This window comes from Hemibagrus wyckioides, linkage group LG13 (genome assembly GCF_019097595.1).
Source record: "Hemibagrus wyckioides isolate EC202008001 linkage group LG13, SWU_Hwy_1.0, whole genome shotgun sequence".
Classification (NCBI taxonomy): Eukaryota; Metazoa; Chordata; class Actinopteri; order Siluriformes; family Bagridae; genus Hemibagrus; species Hemibagrus wyckioides.
In genome coordinates this window covers 12,030,370-12,050,590 of record NC_080722.1, presented here as the reverse complement: position 1 = coordinate 12,050,590, position 20,221 = coordinate 12,030,370, and the positions used below count along the sequence as shown (strand labels likewise).

The window sequence follows — 20,221 nt, the reverse complement described above, 5'->3', positions numbered from 1 at the left end:
TTTTGTCTCGGTGGTGTGAGACGGTTAACCACAGCTTCATGTTTCTTTAGTAGAAGTAAACATCCTATTAGTACTGCATGCTAATCAACTTAAACATCTATTACAGCAGTCTAGAAGAGCACATTCACTTACAAACACACACACACACAAATACACAAGTGACAAAGGAGTTTTGACTGCCTCTTCTTCAGAGATTGTCACATGAAAAGTTGTAAGGGAGGAGGGGGGGAGGCAAAAAATAAAGCATCTCAGTCTAATCCCGTTAAGTGAAGCACCAGTTTCACCCTAATCAGATGTAATCTACCTGCTTGGCAGCTTTCCAATCAGATAGTTTCAATTATGTGGTTGTAGTGGCATTGGGAAGGGTGGAAGTGCTGAGCGGAGCACTTTGAAAGTGATTTGCAGATAACACTGAATGTGTACGTTAGAGAAATCACTTAACAAGAGGAGCGGGACTAAGGCCCTGCACCCACCACACACACACACACAAACACACACACACACATGCACACACTTACACTCCATTTATGACAGGGAGAATGGTAAAGAGATAAAGGGAGGGGCTTCTTTTTTTCTTCAAAGATGGGTGGGGGTGTACGATAATTTTCATGTAATTGAACGGAGCTGACTGAGCTGATACCTACCGTAGAAGCTAACAAAAGAATAATGCTTCTTTAGCACAGGTCTGTTAAAAACACACACGTCTCCGTGTGAGAATATGTCACTGACATAATAATTCAAATAATAATTCATTTGACTGCATTATATTTAATGCTATTGCTAAACCTAAATCAAAACCTAACCTTAACCTACAAAAAAACTGGGAAAAATTAAAAATACTTTCCGTGTGGAGACATTTAAGTTCCCAACCAAACAGTAACAGTACACACATAAAATACAGTGTAAGAACTTAAACATCAAGAAAATTGCCAAATTACCATCATTTGTGTTCTCTCTCTCTCTCTCTCTTTCTGTGTGTGTGTGTGCAACAGAAGTTTATTGGGATCCACCCTGTATGTGTCTGCATTAATATGGCTGGGTTTACTCAGGTTTAGAGCATGTTTGAACTGGTGTCAATAGCTAAGGTCACATAAACCAGCCAGTCAATAATAGCTTTGTCAGTACTCTTATGTACGGCAAGTTTTAGAGCATGCAGATAATGTGTTGGACAGAAAAAGGTAGACTAATAAAGCAGACAATTCCTGTCACCCAATAAATCATTTAGCACACTTATAATCCCTGGCAGCAGCATGTGTATAAAAATTTGTTAGACTACGTTCCAAGCTTCAATCGGGGTAATGGGGAATCATAAACCTTTAGTGAGGTAATGCACCTACTTAATGCTGATTTGGAGAGCTTTTTTTTTCTAGAGTAGAATCTATCTTAAAGATCTACCTAAGAAAAAGATTCTCATCGATTTCATTGGTAACAGTAACAAGAAGAAGCAAGAAGGCTTGGAAGGTGTGACCTAGGTTATAGTGTGCTTACACTCTGCTGAGCAATTTCATCCCAAACATTAGCGTAAAGAGCGCAAAAGTATGCAAGAGAGATCAAATCCTTTACACCAGCATCTTCTTGTCTCTTTTGGTAGGAGGACCAAGCAGCCCAAGATGCCGTCATGATAAAAATGAGCATTTTTAATTACTTCCCACCACGGCGGTGGACCTAAGGGAGAGCCGCCCTCAGAAACCCAGCCTCTGAATGAGACAGATGCAGCACACTCTAGCTGCAATATAATTAACATTCAATTAACACAAATTAAAAGCAAATCGCACAGATGAACCCCCCATAGATGGCTGCTTAGCAGTGGCAAAGAGCTAATTAGATCATAGATGTGTGGATTCATGAGTGCTTACCTCTCTGCTCCCACTCCTGACTTAATGTCACCTCCTCCAGAGGAGAGCTTGACTCCATTTATTCCTCTTGAGATAGGGAATTGTTCTGAATGAATAAATGAAGTTTACATAGGTGGGACTGAGCGTGTTGCCTGCGCTCTCTGGTTCAAGAGTTTAAGGTAAACAGAAGAGCCATTTTCTTTTCGGAAAGAAAAACAAACAGAAAGAAAAGTTGCGTATACAAAACCCCAGCATTTTAATGCACCTTGATGAATATAACTTAAAGCATAAAACTCTGATTGGTTGTTTGCCAAAGTCTGAGGCTGAAATGAATGCTTCATGTCCACACAACTTTGACACTCCCATTCTCAGTATATTTCAGGATGATAACTATAGGGTGTATATAGCCAATCTTTGTGTGACTTGTTTGACAAGAATGATGGAACACTGAGAAACTTTGTCCTGCAAAAATTACCGTAGCTCAATCCCATAGAAAACTTCTTTATTTATGGATTATTTAGAACAGCAGGTGAAACTCCAAAATAGTCACCCACCAGCTCTGGCTGAATTGCACATCCAGTCAGTGAAAGAGTGGCTTAAAATTGACAGGAACTGTTTCAAGACACTGGTGGCATTCTTGCCTGACAGGATTCAGGCGTAGCCAAGTATTAGGGAAGGAATGACATAGGCAACAATGCAATTTTGTGTATGACATACTGCATATAAGAAGAGGAAATATCATAGAATGATTGTGTCCACATTTGGACTCACACGCTTCCTTACACCTCATTTGGTGCATGTTTCCATAACATGAACAAATCAAAAGCTCCATCGTGCAGAGGTCCACTGGGCTGAGAAAGCCATTGGAGGCTCTGCAAGGCCACGCTCAACTGCTCTGTAATGGGAGAGCCTGCAATGGTGCACCACTCACCTGTTAGACATGATGGATAGCATGAGTCCTGCCGGAGCAGCTGCAGATAGAGCATGTGAATGACCGATGGCACGTCTATGATGAATTGTGAAAGAGGGCCCAAGTGAAGGTGCAGCCCAGGGAGCAAGGGCACTAAGGGCTAATTGCACCTACTTTTGGCCCATCGATCTGCCTAGCCATCCTTATGCCTCCACTTTGGAGCTGGAGTTTGGGGATCCACCACAAACCCTGTGCTTAAGGGGCAAGGGTACAGGCTGGAGGTTTAGAGTTGTTCTATGTGCTTCATCTTAACAGGTCCAGTATCGATACACAGTATCAATGATGGATAATGCCACACTTGTGGTAAACAATGGTACTTCTTTTAGATAGCCAGCAGACTAGGGACATGAACTAGTCAGATTAATTGACAGTCACTTTGAATGATTCATTAGCCACACTACATAAAGACGCAAGTTAAGAATAGTACAGATATAATAATGGTGCAATAATATAAAAAACTCCTTGCTGAAAGTAACAAAATTCTGTGATATTCCAGCCTTTGCAACTGTCCAGGGGTTCTAGTGTTTTTGAACAGGACAGTGGAAACTTCTTGGGTACTGGAATTGAATCCAAAATATCCACATAAATACAGATGTAAATTATATATATTTATATATAATTTGAACCACTTGAAGTGACTGAGACACATCTTTCCCAGCTGGTTTAGAAGTGTAAATACAGCCAAACACATTATGATCATAAATTAGGTTTACATGCATAAAAACGTGCAAATTTGAAAACACCCCACAAAAGATGTGAGAACGTGGACACGTTTTAAGAACTGTGTAGGATTGCGTCTTCTAAATGCATAAAATTCGCAAGAACTCACAATTTGTAAAGATTTTTTTGTTGTTGTTTGGTAAAATCCTGACAAGTTCTCGGAACCCACACTCAAAATTATTAAAATAAATAAATAAATAAATCACTTTCTGCAAACCTGAACCTTGTAAACAGTGTCATAAACATAAAATCCCATTCTAACCAAATTTCTGGGAACAACTCTTTTACCATTGATCAGAAAACGTGTATTAATCCTTTCACCGATCCAAAAATCTTTCCACTAAATGTGAGCCATAAGTGTTGAATATAAACCAAATTGCATTTGCTGATTTGCTGGAAGACGCTGACATTTTCAGACTACAGGAAAAGTAAACAGCACTGCGTGAACTTTTGAATGCTTGCTGTCTACATTGTTTCGGTGCAAAAGCGATGAATGTACATTTTTAACATTTTAACATTTCGACACCGCATGCTTTTGACAGTCCAATCATTACCATGAATTTCACACCGCTTCAGAGTGTCATATATTTCCAGGTGAGCTTGGGTTGCTGTGAGTGCAGTGGAGCAGCAGTCACTGTCTGGGCAAGGCTGTGTGATTCTCCACTGAGTGTGTGATGTGTTTAACCTGCAGAACCTCAATCAGCCATGCTGGAATCTCGAGTTGGAGTCCAGCCCAGGTTTATTCCACAGAGACAGGGAGAGAGAAAGCACCAAGAAGGTCAGAGAGGGTAGCAGCTTTCTGACCATGGAGACCTCTGTGCAGGTCTGTGAATGGAGGTGAATGAACTGGAAGGAGATTTCAGAAAGTGTTTCCTTCTACTCTCAAAGCAGAGTGCATTTAAACCCCCCCATCACCCCACCCCAAAGGAGAGTAAATTCCTTTTGTGCTGCATCTGAGATCCTTGTTATGGCTAATGCTTAAATCGATGGTAAAGCTGCAGTCTCTATGAGTGATTGTTGTAGTAATGTAATCCACCTTTTGGCATTAATGCAGGCTGAGGCAGCGTCAAACTCATATTGTACCTCATGGGGGAGGGGGAGTTTCTTTTAAAATTTGCTAGATTTTAAGGTTTATTGCATAATTAAAGCATTTTAGCTTACTAATAAGGGTTCTACAGGACGTTTTTTCTGATCCTTAAAGCATTCCACCGAAGAACCATTAAGGGTTTTAAATATTCTAAGAGTGTATATAAACATTCTTAGCAGCGCTGCTTACAAGTTGTAGTTTAAAGTAACGTGATACGTTAATGATATCTTTAATTGGGAAAATGTTTAATCTGTACAGAGAGAATCATTTTTAAAAATGTATAATAATTACTGTAAATGAGAGGTGCAGATCTCGCAATAAAGACACACAGTGTGTCAGCTGTAATAATAATTTCTTTTTGCAAGTTAAACTTTAAAATTTCATTTCAGCTTTTATTGTACTGTATTGTCATTTTTCACCTTTTATCTTGGTAATGAGTGAAAGAAAGAAACGCCTTGTAGCTCAAAGTCTTTTACATTTCACTTGGCATTACGTTCTTAGCTGTCTTAATTGCATTTACCCTTCTTTGTTCGTTTTTTTTTTTTTCCTCCCAATCCAAATCATAGAGAAAAAAATGGAGTGATGGATATTTCATTACATCTTCATTATGTATCTTGTGACTCACATAGCATGCATGCCTGTCTGCCTTTGTTCTGTGAGTCCGGCGGGTTGTGTGTGTGCGTGTGTGTGTGTGTGTGTGTGTGTGTGTGTGTGTGTGTGGTGTTCTGAAATGCAGACTGAAGACCCTTTCCAAAAATATGAATACATTCATGCATTTAACTTTTAAATAAAAAGAATGAAACAAAACAGTCATTTTTAAAAAATCATGTATTCTTTTACTTACCAAATCTCCTGTTCAGTTTCTTCAGACTCTGACAAATCAGACAAATCTATCTAACTAGCATGAGGATATGTTTTCCACATATACCACAAATCGCTTACGTAAGTTTAATGGTGAAATGTAAATGCAGTTGTAAAGGGGGATCAAGAGTATATGTTAAATTAATCTAAATGTCTGAAAGTAGATCATTATAAGAACATTAACAGGGTCTTACCCAGTGCCACTGCTTTTTTTCCCCTCTCTATCAAAGATAGGTTCATCCTTGCTTTGCTTGTCAAAATCACAGTATGAGGCGTCTCTGTGTGCAGCACATAAGGTCTGACACCCCACTGTGGCCCTTAGTTCATGTAGTACCGAGGCTGCAGACTGATCTCTGCTTTAGATTTCAGGTGCTTGTGCTGAATCCCTGTGGCATCTCAACTGACCCTGCAGTTCTGTAAATATCATAAGAGTTGATGCCACACATGCACACAGGTTCTGTTTGTTCCTGCTCTCTATGTCTTCATATATAGATGTATGCTAATCTATTATTTTATATAAATATTTTATACTTTTGTATTTCCCCCTGGATTTTCTCTTCCCCTCTCTATATTTTCTTGTGAATGTTTTATTATAACATTACCCCTTCCCTCACCCCCCAACCCTACCCATTTCACTCTCTCGCTCTCTCTTTCTGAAGAACTATGCATCTTTCCGACTATAGCCAAGCCCGATGTAGCTGCCTTCAGCACTTCTCTCTCATTGATCTTGCTAATCCTGGGGACGTTTAGCTGACATCATCTTTTCATCTGCTCCCCCCATGTTATTCTAATTCATTATGCACATGAAGGGATGCTGCTTGTCTTCTCTGCTCAACATGCTTTTTCCTCCACTGAGCATGTCTGCACACAACAGGCCCAAAACAAGATAAGTCTGAAATTAATGACCATTCAGAAGATCAGTGCCTTCATATGCCGCTTTCATCTGTCAGATGCTAAATTGCGCTTACTGTAGCTTGCTCATCAATTTGCTCTGTGACAGTTATGACTGTGTCTCAAATGTGTTGGCTAAGATAATGTTTTACCTTTGTTTAATTTGAAATCAAAACGGCGCTCTTTAAAGTTGATGCATTTTTGTAGCCGCCGTTGCCTGAGGCTCGCTCAGGGTCTTCAGGCCATACATTACCATGTACCAAATGACTCTGTGAAAGTGCAGCACAAACAGAATCCAGTGGAATAATGTCACATCAGACAACAAAAGCCCCAGATGACACATTTACACATGCATACATGCTGTGATACATACTGTGACATTTGCTCAATATCTACCTAGAGAGAGGGGGAGGGAAGGAGAGGGGGAGAGAGGGATGGGGTGCTGGAGCCGGGCAGGTGAGAAACGAGATGAATGTGTGTCGCACTCAGCCGTCCATCCTAGAGCACAATGGTGGCTATGTTTTCTGTATGATGGACAGATGAGCATACCAACTTTGAGCCTGATGACTCCCACCAGCAGCCCCCTTCGCTTTCTTGTCCCCTCAGGTCTTCATAGGCTACCGCTCAGTAAATGAATCCTCTGGTCTCAACATGTCAGAGGTATTTTCTTTTAAATCTGTATCCACATTTCCTGACAGCTTCCTTAATCTTCAGTGCCACATACAAATGTTGGCCAGGCAGAGGGAATTTGTAATGCGCCACTGGGGCTCATTGATCTCTCTTTCTCCTCATGTACCTTCTTACCTTCTCCTCGTACCACCTTTGCTCTGCCTGGAATAAGGAAACCTGAAGGCTAGTTGTCTGAATACTTTTCTTATCCCATTATTAAGATGGTTGTGTTTCTCTCCAGCAGGCAGATGAGGTGGCGCAGACAGAGGGCTCCCAGCAGCTCCAGCTCCAGCCCTCAGACTCTTCAGAGAAGCAGCAGCCCAAGCGGTTACATGTCTCCAACATTCCATTCCGCTTCCGTGACCCGGACCTACGGCAAATGTTTGGGGTGAGTATCTCTGCTCATACACTGCTATACACTTTAGATGTTTCAAGAACTGCAGAGACCATCCAGTGTCTAAACATTTTTTTTAAACAACTAAAAACCAGCAACAACTGCTCTGTGGTTCAATACACTATAGTATAGAGCTATTTTTTTCTTTTTTACCTTTAACACCTTGAACCCTATGTTACAGACTTTAAACCCACTTGTGAAAAAAAATCATACAATCATATATGACTAGCCAGACTCTTCTTTCTCTGTTAAAAGGGAAGACAAAACTCATACCAGTAGAATTTGAGGAATCAAACCTTAAAATCAGACCTTACATGCAAATGCATGGCATTCAATCCCTTACAGTACTTAGGCACGCAGTGTTTATTCACTCTGTCTGAGCAGCCCAACACTAAAAGCCCTCACTGAGCTACTTACATATTGTATATTAAACACAGATCACTTTTGAATATAATGTACGTTTTTGTCATCTGAGAAAACACCAACGATTTACTACACTCATAAAACAAACGCCTACAGCAAGGTTAGTTCCTCATATTATACTGCGGAGACAGAGCTGTCAGTCATCTATAAACAGAAATATATTAGCTTTGTTCATTCTAATCATTTCGCTGTCAATGAAACATTGCCAGTAAAGGCAGAACAACTTCGACATTTAGACAGGATAAGCTTCAGTTATCCCATCTCAGAAATATTCAGGTCAGCCACCCTAATATTCCCCTCAGACCAGCTGAGTTCTCTTGAAAAGTTATTCTTCACATCAGTGAGAGTGTGTCCTTGTGTTAATATTGAAAAACAATGACTATAGCAGGTAAATGGAAAATAAAATAATGGGTTTTACAGGAACTTTAACAACCATATCTTCAAGACCAGTCTGCTAGAGCAGCCATGTGTATCTGGAATGATTTTGCATGTAAACTGAAACCTATGAAAATTTGCTACCACTACATTGCAGGGGTATCGCTTTAGAGCACAGCAAACTGGTAAACTAGCTGGGGAAGTATAGCGGATATAAGCTAGCATGTTTAAAATGGAACATAATACAGGCACATTAGATCACTTTATTTTGGTTTGACTTATATTACTTTATATACTTTATAAGACAGTATTATACAGTACTTCCCTTACATGGGACATACATGATGCATACCTAGTACGTTACAACCAACAACACAGCCAGTAAACCTGATGGATTTTATCAGAAAATAAAACCAATTTATATTCCAAAGTTTCATACCAAATATCAAGAGAGAACATTAAAAAAGTGATCATAAATGGCAGAGAGTTAACGTCTCTCGTTTGGAAAATATAAGCATCTGCCCAGTGCCACTTGTGCACACTGTAGGCAACTAAAATTTGAATATATATATACGCAATATATAATAAATCACTTGTAGAAATGTAGAGACTTTTATGGACACATTAGAATATTGTCTTGTACCATCTGTGTCTGCTAGACAACATATGTGTAACTTCATATGTATGCATGTTTTACAGCTTTATATGACCCCTTGAATGCGAATGCTTTACTAATACCCATGTGTGTGTGTCTCTAAAACAGAGAAAGATACAGTTTGACTTTAAATTAGTAGCATTCAGTGAGCGAAAGCAACTAAATGCTGTGCACTGGCAGCTTGTTACTGGAAACTACAAACATGACTGGGAGGAGACCAAAAAAAGCATATTGCTGTTAGTCTTCGCTTGTTAAGAGTTGGAGCTAGCGTTTACTTAAGGCAAAGTGTAAGCGACAGTAGCATTTTTAATCTGATGAAGCACTGTGGATTCACAGTGAGTGCTGAGCTTGGAGAACATCTGTTCCCCCTTTGTTCTCTTTTAGAGAGACGTTCTTCTTCACTTCTCTTCTCTTCCACTCTGCCCAGTATTGATGTAAGGAGCAGGGTCTCCTCCAGTGGAGACTTTTCAGTGCACTTAAAAAGTGAGAGTTGGATTCTCATTAGCTGCTTGTTTGCTGACAGCTCCTGTGTGTGTGTAAGAGCTGTTGCAACACTTGCTGTGAAATCTTGCAAGGACCCAAGGGCACAATTATTGCATGTCATCGATAGACTAGTGGGAATGGATGACATAGATAGGCATGGTGCATCACTCTAAAATTCTTCATGAACACAGAAACTGGGAGGCTGCAAGAGTTTTGGACAAACCAGTGGAGAGAAGTATCAGCAGTATAGGGCCATGGAGTTCTCAGAGTTATTAAAACCACCAAAAACTCACACTGAAATGAACCTAGGTCTTCAGTAAGAAGTCAGTTGACCGTGTGGCTTGATTTTTAGTGTCCCCATGTTGTTTTAAAGTAAATTTGAAATAAAGTATTACGAATATTTTACAATTAAGACTACAAAAACAGGGGTTTTTTTTATACTTTGAAAAGTTTCCTGCATTCAATAATTCTGATTCACACTTTTCAATTTTGGTCCAAATCTAGACTTTGCTTGGTTTAGAAACAAAGCCTAATTTCAGCCATATCAGCATGTATGTCCTATTCTATTTTCATCAGGATAATTTATTTTTTTTGTGCAGACCTTCATCAAAGTTAAGCCATTTTGCTAGAAGCGACCATTTGGCATCCAGCAGCAGAATCTATCAAAGCCGTACAAAAATACAAATTTATCTCATCTTAAGGTTTAATCATGTGCTTTAGTGAGGAGATAGCTTTTTTTGATCTTTTCATCCAAGAGGAATGAAAATTCAATTTAGATTCTCAAACCTCTAATTTGATGACTCTATTTTCACATGAGTACATTGGCATGGGACATAGTCAAACAAAGAATGAAAATTAAACAGGCTTCATTACCCAACCTTATTTGAGCCTAATTTTATAATTAGAAAAAGACATCCAAAGCAATTACACCAATGGATATGTGGGCCTAATGTTGGAGAATAAAATGGGGTTTAAAGCACCACCTTGGCGATTCCACACAGGAGCTGCTGAAACGTGATTGAAATGTCAGATTCCTCACTCCAGCGCTTGCATGTTTTTTTTTGGGTTTTTTTGCGACTCCAAGCATCCAGCGCCTGAGGAGCTTTCATTAAACTGTAACTACTCAGGCAGTGAAGACGGCCACCAACAGCACTTTGAAGTTCTATCATGACAATAATGAGAAAAGCTCAGTGTTGCATCTAATTCCATATTAAGCCCAATTAACAGAGTGATATTCCAGAGCCTAGATAAAAACAAGTTATTCCTAGTGGAAACCCAGATGTTTGAGTACTCAATCCAATAGTTAGCCACCCGCAGGCAGGCTGTGCTTTACCTGCAATCTACTGAACCCTTGGAACCATATGGTTTCTGCAGGTTACTAAAGGGTTTGTTTAATGGGTTTATAATGATGCCTACTTATTCCTAATTCCTTAGTTTAGTAGCTTTGTTGATTTAGGTTGTTAAAGATTGGTCTATACACTGATGGCTTGTTTTTATGCATTGTATCTTGCACCTTTCATAGTGGATATATTTGGCAATTTACCCCAAATGGCCTGACTAGAGTTGCCAACTCTTACAATATGAGAACCACCCACAGTCCTTACTGCAGTCTCTCAGTGAGCCTGATTTCACCTGTGCGGTTATGAAATCTGTCTGCTGTTGGGTGATTGTGGATGGCAAAGCCCACTGTGATGGGTCTGCAGCGGGGGCACTCACCTAAGGTGTGTGGGAGAGTCTTCACTGGGGAAATATTTCAGAGCTTGCTAAACCCATTAGGGTGGATTAAAACTATTAGCATCCACAGACTTTGTTAAGAGTGATGGCTGTGGTCATGAATGACTTCACACTGAGATCCAAATGGACATGCTTGATAGCCGTTTCTGGCAGCGGAAAAAATGCCTTAATTTGAACAAATGGGATGTATTTGTGTCAAGAATTTGTGTCAATTGTTTGGATTTAGCTCTGAAATTTGAATTGGACTGGGGAAAATGAGTTTGGAGGAGCAAGTGGAGAAGGTAGAGGCTAAGACCTATAACAGGCAAACAGAAATTGGCACTTTCACCAGTAAACTAGCTATTCTTTCCCAGCACATGCAGAGTCAGTTAAGATTAGAGCCATGCTCTAAATTTGTTGACAAAACCCCCTCCTCTCCTCCAATAAAGACACACCACACACACACATGCACATACAAATTTGGTGCTAGTCTCTCCCCATGGCTGATGGCTGGAAGCATAAAAGGCAGCTCTTCTTAACCTTATTAGTGATCCGGGCCCTCGATCAATCCCATTGAGCCACACAGTGCCTGGAAGGCCCATTTCTTCCCTGTTGTGCTGAAATGAAGCTGCCGTGGCCTGCTTGACAGGGTAATTAGTTTTAATGAAATAATATGGCCATTGTAGACAGCAATTAAAACCTGCTTTCATTTCACCCATTAGAGGAACTGAAGGTTTCTCTTTCATTCTGCAGTGTTCCATAATGATCCCCAAAGCAAGACCGCTTAAATGGGATCCTTAGGTCCCTTGTCCCTTGAGAAAACTCCAGCAGTATGCCTGCCTGTTACCTCTTACAAGCGACCACCAAGGTGTAGGAGGAAAAAAAAAGTCACCCTGTAGTTTAGAATAGTTTCTTCTTAGATATCATGTGTCTTACCTGAGCTTACCTGAACTCCAGAGCTTTGATTATACACCACATACACACTGCCAACTTTTGCCCCCACAACTTACTGTTACCGACTCCTAAATAGAATGTTCCAGAAAACCACTTTATCTTTCTGGGACTGTGCTGACTTTGCATTTTCTTACACAGATATGTTTATTCATTTATTGAAATAAAACAGCTTGATTCATCATCACAAAGTGGAACTTCTTAACCAAGGCTACTGATTAGCATAAAGAATGCAGGGTTAATACAGAGTGGGAGTAACCAAGAAGCAATGCATAGAGTGGGAGTAACAAATTTACCTTCCTGGGAAGAAGGCCTTTATCAGACCTAATGAATCTGCAGGCCAACTTACCCTCACATAGTTTTCCTTTAAACATGATTTTACATAAAACTTTGCGAAACACCCAACAGTACAGCCTTCACTGAAGCTGCAAGGAGCCGAATCAAAGGTCAGCTGTGGTGGAATGTTCGGGTTTCTTCTTCTGGCAGGTATCCAGGCTGCAAATCCATAAACTATACGCTGTGTCTAAACCACAATCTCAGCTGTGCCTTGTCTGTGGTCAGCACATGTTCCCTAATTCTAATTAGCGAATAAAAAGGAAGGATTGGGCATTTCAGGGGCATCAGATAAAGATGCACAATGCAAATGGTTGGAAAATAATAACCAGTGTGACACGTAATTACCAAGACAGTATTCGTCATGGTAATAATAAACAAATACACGGTTTATCATCGGCTATGATGGCTCCTCTACATCCAATTATCCAATTTAATTGAGAGGAGGTGGTGGGTGTTAAATCTCGCCAGAAATATGTTGTCTTATGGTTTCATCCAGCTGCTTTTTTTTTTTTTTTATCAGGGCGAACACCACAGAAAATAACAAGCCATTGTGTGTCATTAAGAGCACTGGTGCATACACAGCATGGTAGTGCTCTTTTGAAAATTTTTCACCCATCAGCAGAATAGCCGGTTCATTCCCTCTACAGTGCACAGTTAGGACTTTCCACAGAGGTATAGTCATATCAGCTAGCCTCATTTAGCACATTTCGATGACTGGTCACTGATAAAAGTGTTTGAGTCCGGTTTCTCTGTGTAATTTTAGTCCAACAGAGAGTGACTTGTGAAGCTTCTCTACTTCGGAAGTAGCTCCATTGAGCAGTTGGTATTCTATTTTAGTTAGCTCTGCAATCAAGTGCTCAAGTTTCCTGACAAAGTGCAAAAGAGATGAGTTCTAATTACTCCGTCTCTCCTCTCTCTCTCTCTTCCCCCCACTCTCCCCTCTCCCTTTCTTTCTGCAGCAATTTGGGAAAATTTTAGATGTGGAAATTATTTTTAACGAGCGGGGCTCTAAGGTAAGTCAGCTGGAAGAGCAGCTCTTTGTCACTTCATCCCTCTCTCTCCACACAGGTCCCCTTTCCCTTCATGAGTCGAGTAATTACAGCTCTCACACAGCAGCCACAAAGTGACACACACACACAGTCACACACACACACACATATGCACATAGCACTGTGCCAAGCCACACTCGCTCAAAGGTAACTGTGCACACAGACAACTGTGGGGTTTCGGCTAAATTAGTGTCAACTCACCCAGTTATAATTCAGTGGAGTGTCTGACCAGTGCACAGTGATTCTCCTTTTAGAGCTGTCATACACTGATTTAAACCAGCTTGTCTGTTCGGGTCTTGGAAATCTCGTGTATTAGCTGTTAGGGATATGTAAAAGCAGTCTTCCAGACAGACATTCTTCCAGATAGAACCACAGACCGTAGAGGACTCATTATCCAGGGAGAGTTGCTCTTACCCGAGTTCCTCCCTCTGCCTATCAGCTTTGTTAATTAACTTAATGTACTTAAAGTAATCATGTTCAGTAAAAAAAAAAACACTAATTTTGAACCTGGTATATGGAGGATTCATGTTACTCATGGATAAACCAGTTGTTTTCTTATTTACAACTGACAAGTAGATGTGTACGTATGAGATCATGGCCGCTGTCACTGTCTTCCATGCAGCAATTACTAGGGCAGTGTATATGAAATGAATTATTGGCATTTGAACCAAGTTCCTGTTTGCCATGAAGGTCTAATAGCCAGCACTGGATATGGTGTTTGGGCTGTGGTTGACCATAATTTACAGCTGATATCAACCAAGGAGGGAAGATGAAAAGAGTATCGAGTCTCTCACTCGTCATCTGTGTGTGTGTGTGTGTGTGTGTGTGCTTACAGCATATCTTCAGAATACTTTTTAACAGACATCATATAGGGAAGGCAAATTTAAAGTAAACTAATAAAGTAAATCTCATGCAAATATCAAAGGTTTGTTTTGTAGAGTGATCTGTCACTTTATCTCTTATGTCTTATTATTATGTGAAATTCTGTACTTTCTGTTTAAGTGTCTCTAAATCACTTCCTGGTTTGAAAGTTCACCTGTGACTAATGCTTACCATTTCCCTCTTGCAACTCTGCTTACAGTATGTCTTTTTCCTTTCTCTGTCTCTTTTCCTTTACTTCTTACTTGCTTTATTTGTTTTGGTCACTCCTATCACAATCAGGGCTTTGGTTTTGTAACTTTTGAAACAAGTGCAGATGCAGACCGTGCAAGGGAGAAACTAAATGGTACAATCGTAGAGGGACGCAAAATCGAGGTGCTTTCCTAATTTCCTACATTCCTGCCTGCTTCTTTCTCTTATTCTGCTCTCCTAATACTGTACCTGATGCCCTCTCTCGCATGATGCATGAGTGTATGTGTGTGTTTGAATTAACATTTGTGTTTGTTGGGTTAATGGAGTATGTTTTCTGGAATTATATCTGTTGTTACTGAGATATTACTGCCATGTATAAGTTTTCTTAAGCTTCCAAAGCTCATTTGGCCAAGAATGTGTGAGGTGCCCTCTATTAATACTGTAATATTATTTATACCTTGAATGAATTTAAAAGCATGTATGATCAGAACAGCTATTTGATATATACATGCTCTAAATTTGCTCCAGGTTTCATCTTGGCAGCCATATATACATGCGCAAGCTTGTTTGTGGTTGGATGCAAAACATTTAAGTGCATGCCAGGTTTATTATGTGTTTTAATTCAGTTCATCTAGGGAAATCAAAGTGCTACCAATGATGTTTTAAATCTTAGCTGTTTATCTCAAACAGACAGTGCTTATTTCTTTTGTATGCCATTTTCTGTACGACACATGCAGCATTTCTCTCTCTCTCTCTCTCTCTCTCTCTCTCCGGCTCTCTCACATCATTCCTTTCCACAAGCCTATTAAGATTTTCCATAGGGCAATTAAGATAATTCACATAATGTACAAACAATACCAAGGCCTATATATCAAGGGAAAGTCGAGGCCAGTTGTTTCCTAAAGCTAAATGACCTCCAGTGGCCCTGTGGAAAGGAAAGCTATTAACGCTAATTAACACGAGGGTGAAATACTAACATGGTTCTTGTTGCCATCGGCCATGTTTGAATTCCCAGAGCAGCCCCCACCTTTGTTGAAGCTCTCTGTGTCGCATACTGTTTAGCTGAGCTCAGACAAAATACTTGTTTCATCTTAAGGTTCAGCTTAAAGCTCATGATTATTTCTCTTGCCTTAAGGGATTCCATGTTTGATAATGTGCACCTACACTAGGGGTGACCTTTTTCTGTGAAGAGACACGATTTGGTGTTTCTTCTCGAATCAAGTGTCTTTAAGCCAAGGGTTCTCAAATATTTTGTTGGCTAGGACTTAACTATTAACCAAATTCCTTTCAGCATAGATTTATAATCCAATAATTCAGATATCATTTCAGTTTGCAATTTCACAATAATTGTGTATAATAATATATTGGATATTTACTGAAGTCATAGTATGTGTTACTCCACAACTTTCCACTAACAGAACATTAGGTCCAGACTGCTCTTATTTATAGGACTAGTTGTTTTTTAGTTATTTCATATTGGATGAATCTCATTCAATACAATTAAATGGTCAATAACTATATAAGGACTCAATAATAAATATAATGACTTTGATAATAGTGGCTTGTGATTTCCTCCACTGCAACAGAATTTTGCAGAGCTCTGAACATCTAGAAATGACATTACATACCCCAGTTTTGGACATAGATAGGTTTGCTACAAGGAATCTGAAGTAGACATGGGAATTCTTAAAAGTCCTGCCAGACTAGACAACACCTCTAGCTGTGCTAAATCTTGCATGGTCATTGGTATGTGCACACAAGTTGTATTTTTTTGTTTTCCACTACAGTGTGAGTCATTGTTTGCATGCTAGTGTATCTTTATTTTCTTCTTCTATCTTCTAACACTGTGGCTCGTATTTCATTCAGGTAAATAATGCAACAGCACGAGTAATGACAAACAAAAAAGTGGCTAACCCCTACACAAACGGTAAGTGCTTTTCCATCACTTTTTCCCTATATACATTAGGCTGCATTGCCTTGAATCTTTACACACTTCAAAATAACGGCATCCTGCAAAATGTAACTCCACATTTAAGTGCATGCTGCCAGCCCACAAGCAACTTTGTGGCTTTTCCCCTATGCCACAACCCCTATCAAATTTATCAGGAGCGAGTATACAGAATGCACCACACAGAGAAGCTAGGGGTCACGCTATACAAGCCGCTTTGCCAAGCTCACTGAAACTTATTGCTGTAGACTGGTAGAGAGGGAGAGAAGTGAGAGACAGAGAAAGAAAGCAGCACAGACCCCCCAGCACTGCACTAGTCAGCCAATATGGAAAGAAAGAGGAGGCCATTTTACAGCCTTCATCCATCACTGACAGCGCACCAGATAACTTTCACTTCTCTCTCTCACGCCCCCCATCTCTATTGCTCTCTCTCATTCTGCACCTCCCAATTTTCAGACTACTCCAGTGCAACCTTTCTCAAAAACTCTTCCTCCAATATTCTGTGTTAATATATTCTCTGCCCTTTCCTCTACTTTGACATAGGTTTATTCTTTCATCTTGTCCTTCTTTACGCTTTTTCCCTTTTATTTTTGAAGCATTACCTTTTGTTGCTTGTTTGATCCCAGTCAGAGTTAAACTAAAGAAAGTTTTCTGAAAATACTTGCTAGGTTAAGGCATTAGGAATTCTAGCATTAAACATTGATGAATCGCTCTTTGTGTGTTCTGTGTAGGCTGGAAGCTGAACCCAGTAGTGGGAGCTGTCTATGGTCCTGAATTTTATGCAGGTAAACTGATTCTTCTCTTAACTTCTTAAACCTCCAGCTTACGGTTCAGTAATTCATCTTAAAGCAAATTAATCATTAATTATAGTACTATAACTACAGTAAGGATGTAACTGATTGCAATTATATTTTTCAGAATGAACTGGTAATGCTTACATATGATTAGGAGGCCCACTATTCATGTTTGTTTTTTCTAGTATGCCTAGACCTAACCAACCTAATCAATTTCTTCCTAAGCTCCATAATTAATCCATAGTTCTACAATATCTGTTTACAAACTGGGCTGACATTTACTAGAGAATTTGATTTCGTTTAGTAATCCTTTAAATTACTTAAAATATATTAATTATGCATGATCATTGTGCTGGAATATAACAAAGCCAAAAACTAATGTACATTTCTTAATTAAGATCTAACTAGATCTTCAATTTTGAAAAGACATCCTTGTTTTGAAAGATACTTCACTGTACAGTATAACAAAACATAATTCAGCCAGCCACAGGTGTAAATGTATATTTACTATATATAAATATATATGTAGAATATACAAGACATACTAATATTGTAAGTGTTGGACCCATGAGCAGCTCAATGGAGTTTAAGGGGTTAATATAAAATCATAGTAGTAAGGTGTATCAAAAAGCTTTGTTGTCTAGTGATAGAAAACTTTGAAGCATCTTGATATTTCTGACAGCTGACTGATAAATAAAGCTTGCAAAAACATTGCTGATTTATTCTTGACACATAAGATACGTACAGTCAGAAATCTATGCAATTTTCCGGCAATATTTCAAAGATAATAATACCAATATTCTCTATATAAAACATAAATATGTATTTTAAACTTTTCCTATGCTATTACAGTCAAAGCTGATAGCTGTAGTAATGCTATACCGTTTCCAGCTTGAACCATTAATAGTTTTTTTTTTTTCAAACACAAACACTTATTGTGTTGTTTACATTAGGTAATTGAAACTTAAGTTGAATGGCACTTAAAAAGTTGCTATCATTTGAATGGCCTAAAAGCACAACTGATAACTACCATAATGTCAATTCCAGCACCATCTATAGGTTCTATAGCTATATGCATTTCTGGTTATTTCATGGACAGAAAAGATGTGCTTCTGGCTGCTAACAAGTTAATGAGATGAAAACAAGACCTCTGTTTACTTATCTTGCACACACACAGCAGTTTAGAGAACTTTGGTGGTTTAGTTAAATGAAGAGTGTTGACTTTCTGGCATATTGCTGTCCCCCCTTACTCCCTACTTTCTGATTTCTTTATTGCTGTGTGTTCTTTGGATCTTTTGCATCCTAATGAGGGGGAAATGGTATTATTTCATTTGGAAGAAGTGCTGAGCACATCGCATCACTTTAACGGCCTGCCTTTTTGCTCATTAGACTAAAATCTGTTCATTCCAGGACAGCTTTACAACGAACCTCTAAATAACCGCCTGTGACAGAAAGCAGTCATTTATCATTTTCATTTCACTCCTTCTCCCTCCCCTACCTCCTGCTCTCCCTTTCTCCATATCTTCTTTTCTCCCCCTCCCTCCCTCTCTATCTCCCTCTTTCTCTCTCCTCCTAACCTCCACTTTCTGCCTCAAATACCTGCTGATACATGCTTACACAATCAACTGCATATCATTATACAAAATTTCACTCATTCTTCTGCTCATCTGAGCTTATGTAGTAGATGACACATGAATGGGAGTTGTTCAATAATTAAACATTTATGGGGGGAAAAATTAAATTATGAGGTGGCGCAGTGGTGTAGTGGGCAGCTTCCATCTCACAGCTCCAGGCCCTGCGGTTGAATCCTGAGCTCGGGTTACTATCTGCGTGGAGTTTTGCATATTCTCTGTGTGGGTTCTCTTTGGGTTCTCCTGTTTCCTCCCACCTTCCAATAGTAGATTGAATACACTATATTGCCCATAGGCGTAAAGTGGTACATACATGGTACACTGCAATGGACAGTCATCCCATCCAAGCTGTTATCTTCCCAGGATGTCACTGTATCCAAGGGTACAGCAGTTGCTGAAGAATACATGAATTTTACAATAATGGTTTATATAATCTGCTGTAAGTTTGTGGCAGTGCGGTAAAACATCATCATCAGGACACAGCAACAACATATAAAATGTATACACAACTCCTCCTCATCCACACAAGCATACACATACACAAGCATATGAGCACAAACCTTGCCATCAAATCAGATTTACTGTGGTCCGCCACTTCAGCGTCTTGGCTTGGGGAGCCAGCATACTTGATTTATTGGATGCTAATTTTTCATGTCTTCTTAACACGCCACTAAAGTTTGCCAAGCCTAAATGACACCATATGCCTCCCATGCCCCTAGGGACAGCAGTGGAGAGACTACAAAATGGAAATAAGATATAGATTTCCCTGACTAATAGGGATTGTTCTAGAAAAGCCCCATCCAAAACCACCCTCCTCCCTCCCACTTGATCCTTCTATCTTTAAAAAAAAAAGAAAGAAAAAGAAAGAAAAAAACAACAAAAAGACATGGTCAGTGCATTTCTTCTGGTATAATTATGGCTACATTTAATATACTTTGGGGGATGGGGGGCTGAAATCGGATGTAAAAGTGATTAATCACTGTTTATCAGTCCTAGTTTCTGTGCGGGAGATCAGCGAAATTGGGCACCATAAATCGTGTTGTGCTGACAGCGCACTCCGTCTCCATTCGTCCTGGCGCTACAGGTTTATTGTCCTCAAATCCCATTCAGGAGAATGACGGATGAGGGCCTCCGATCGCCTGCTTTTAACCTGTTCCAGGGAAGTCGGGTTTCTCCCTCCTGCAGCTAGCCCATCCATCCCTCCATCCCCTTCACACATCTCTGTCATCCCTCCATCCCTTTCTACACTGAATGAAACACACTGTAATATAATACTATTTCTCCATCCCTTTCTTCTCTTCTCTTCTCTTCTCTTCTCTTCTCTTCTCTTCTCTTCTCTTCTCTTCTCTTCTCTTCTCTCCATCC

The 20,221-nt window shown here is 39.7% G+C and overlaps 1 protein-coding gene across 12 annotated transcripts in view; it reads left to right on the top strand.

Moving 5' to 3' along the window:
* rbfox3a (RNA binding fox-1 homolog 3a) overlaps positions 1-20,221 on the top strand; it is a 320,348-nt gene that overhangs the window by 279,477 nt on the left and 20,650 nt on the right. For 9 of the 12 annotated variants that reach the window (XM_058406813.1, XM_058406807.1, XM_058406810.1 and 6 more), the window contains 5 exons: positions 7,275-7,421; positions 13,323-13,376; positions 14,574-14,666; positions 16,350-16,410; positions 17,163-17,216. In XM_058406813.1, coding sequence (XP_058262796.1) covers positions 7,275-7,421; positions 13,323-13,376; positions 14,574-14,666; positions 16,350-16,410; positions 17,163-17,216 — 409 coding nt within the window. The remainder of the gene's footprint in view (positions 1-7,274; positions 7,422-13,322; positions 13,377-14,573; positions 14,667-16,349; positions 16,411-17,162; positions 17,217-20,221) is intronic. The other 3 variants (XM_058406811.1, XM_058406814.1, XM_058406818.1) reach the window with 3 other exon arrangements.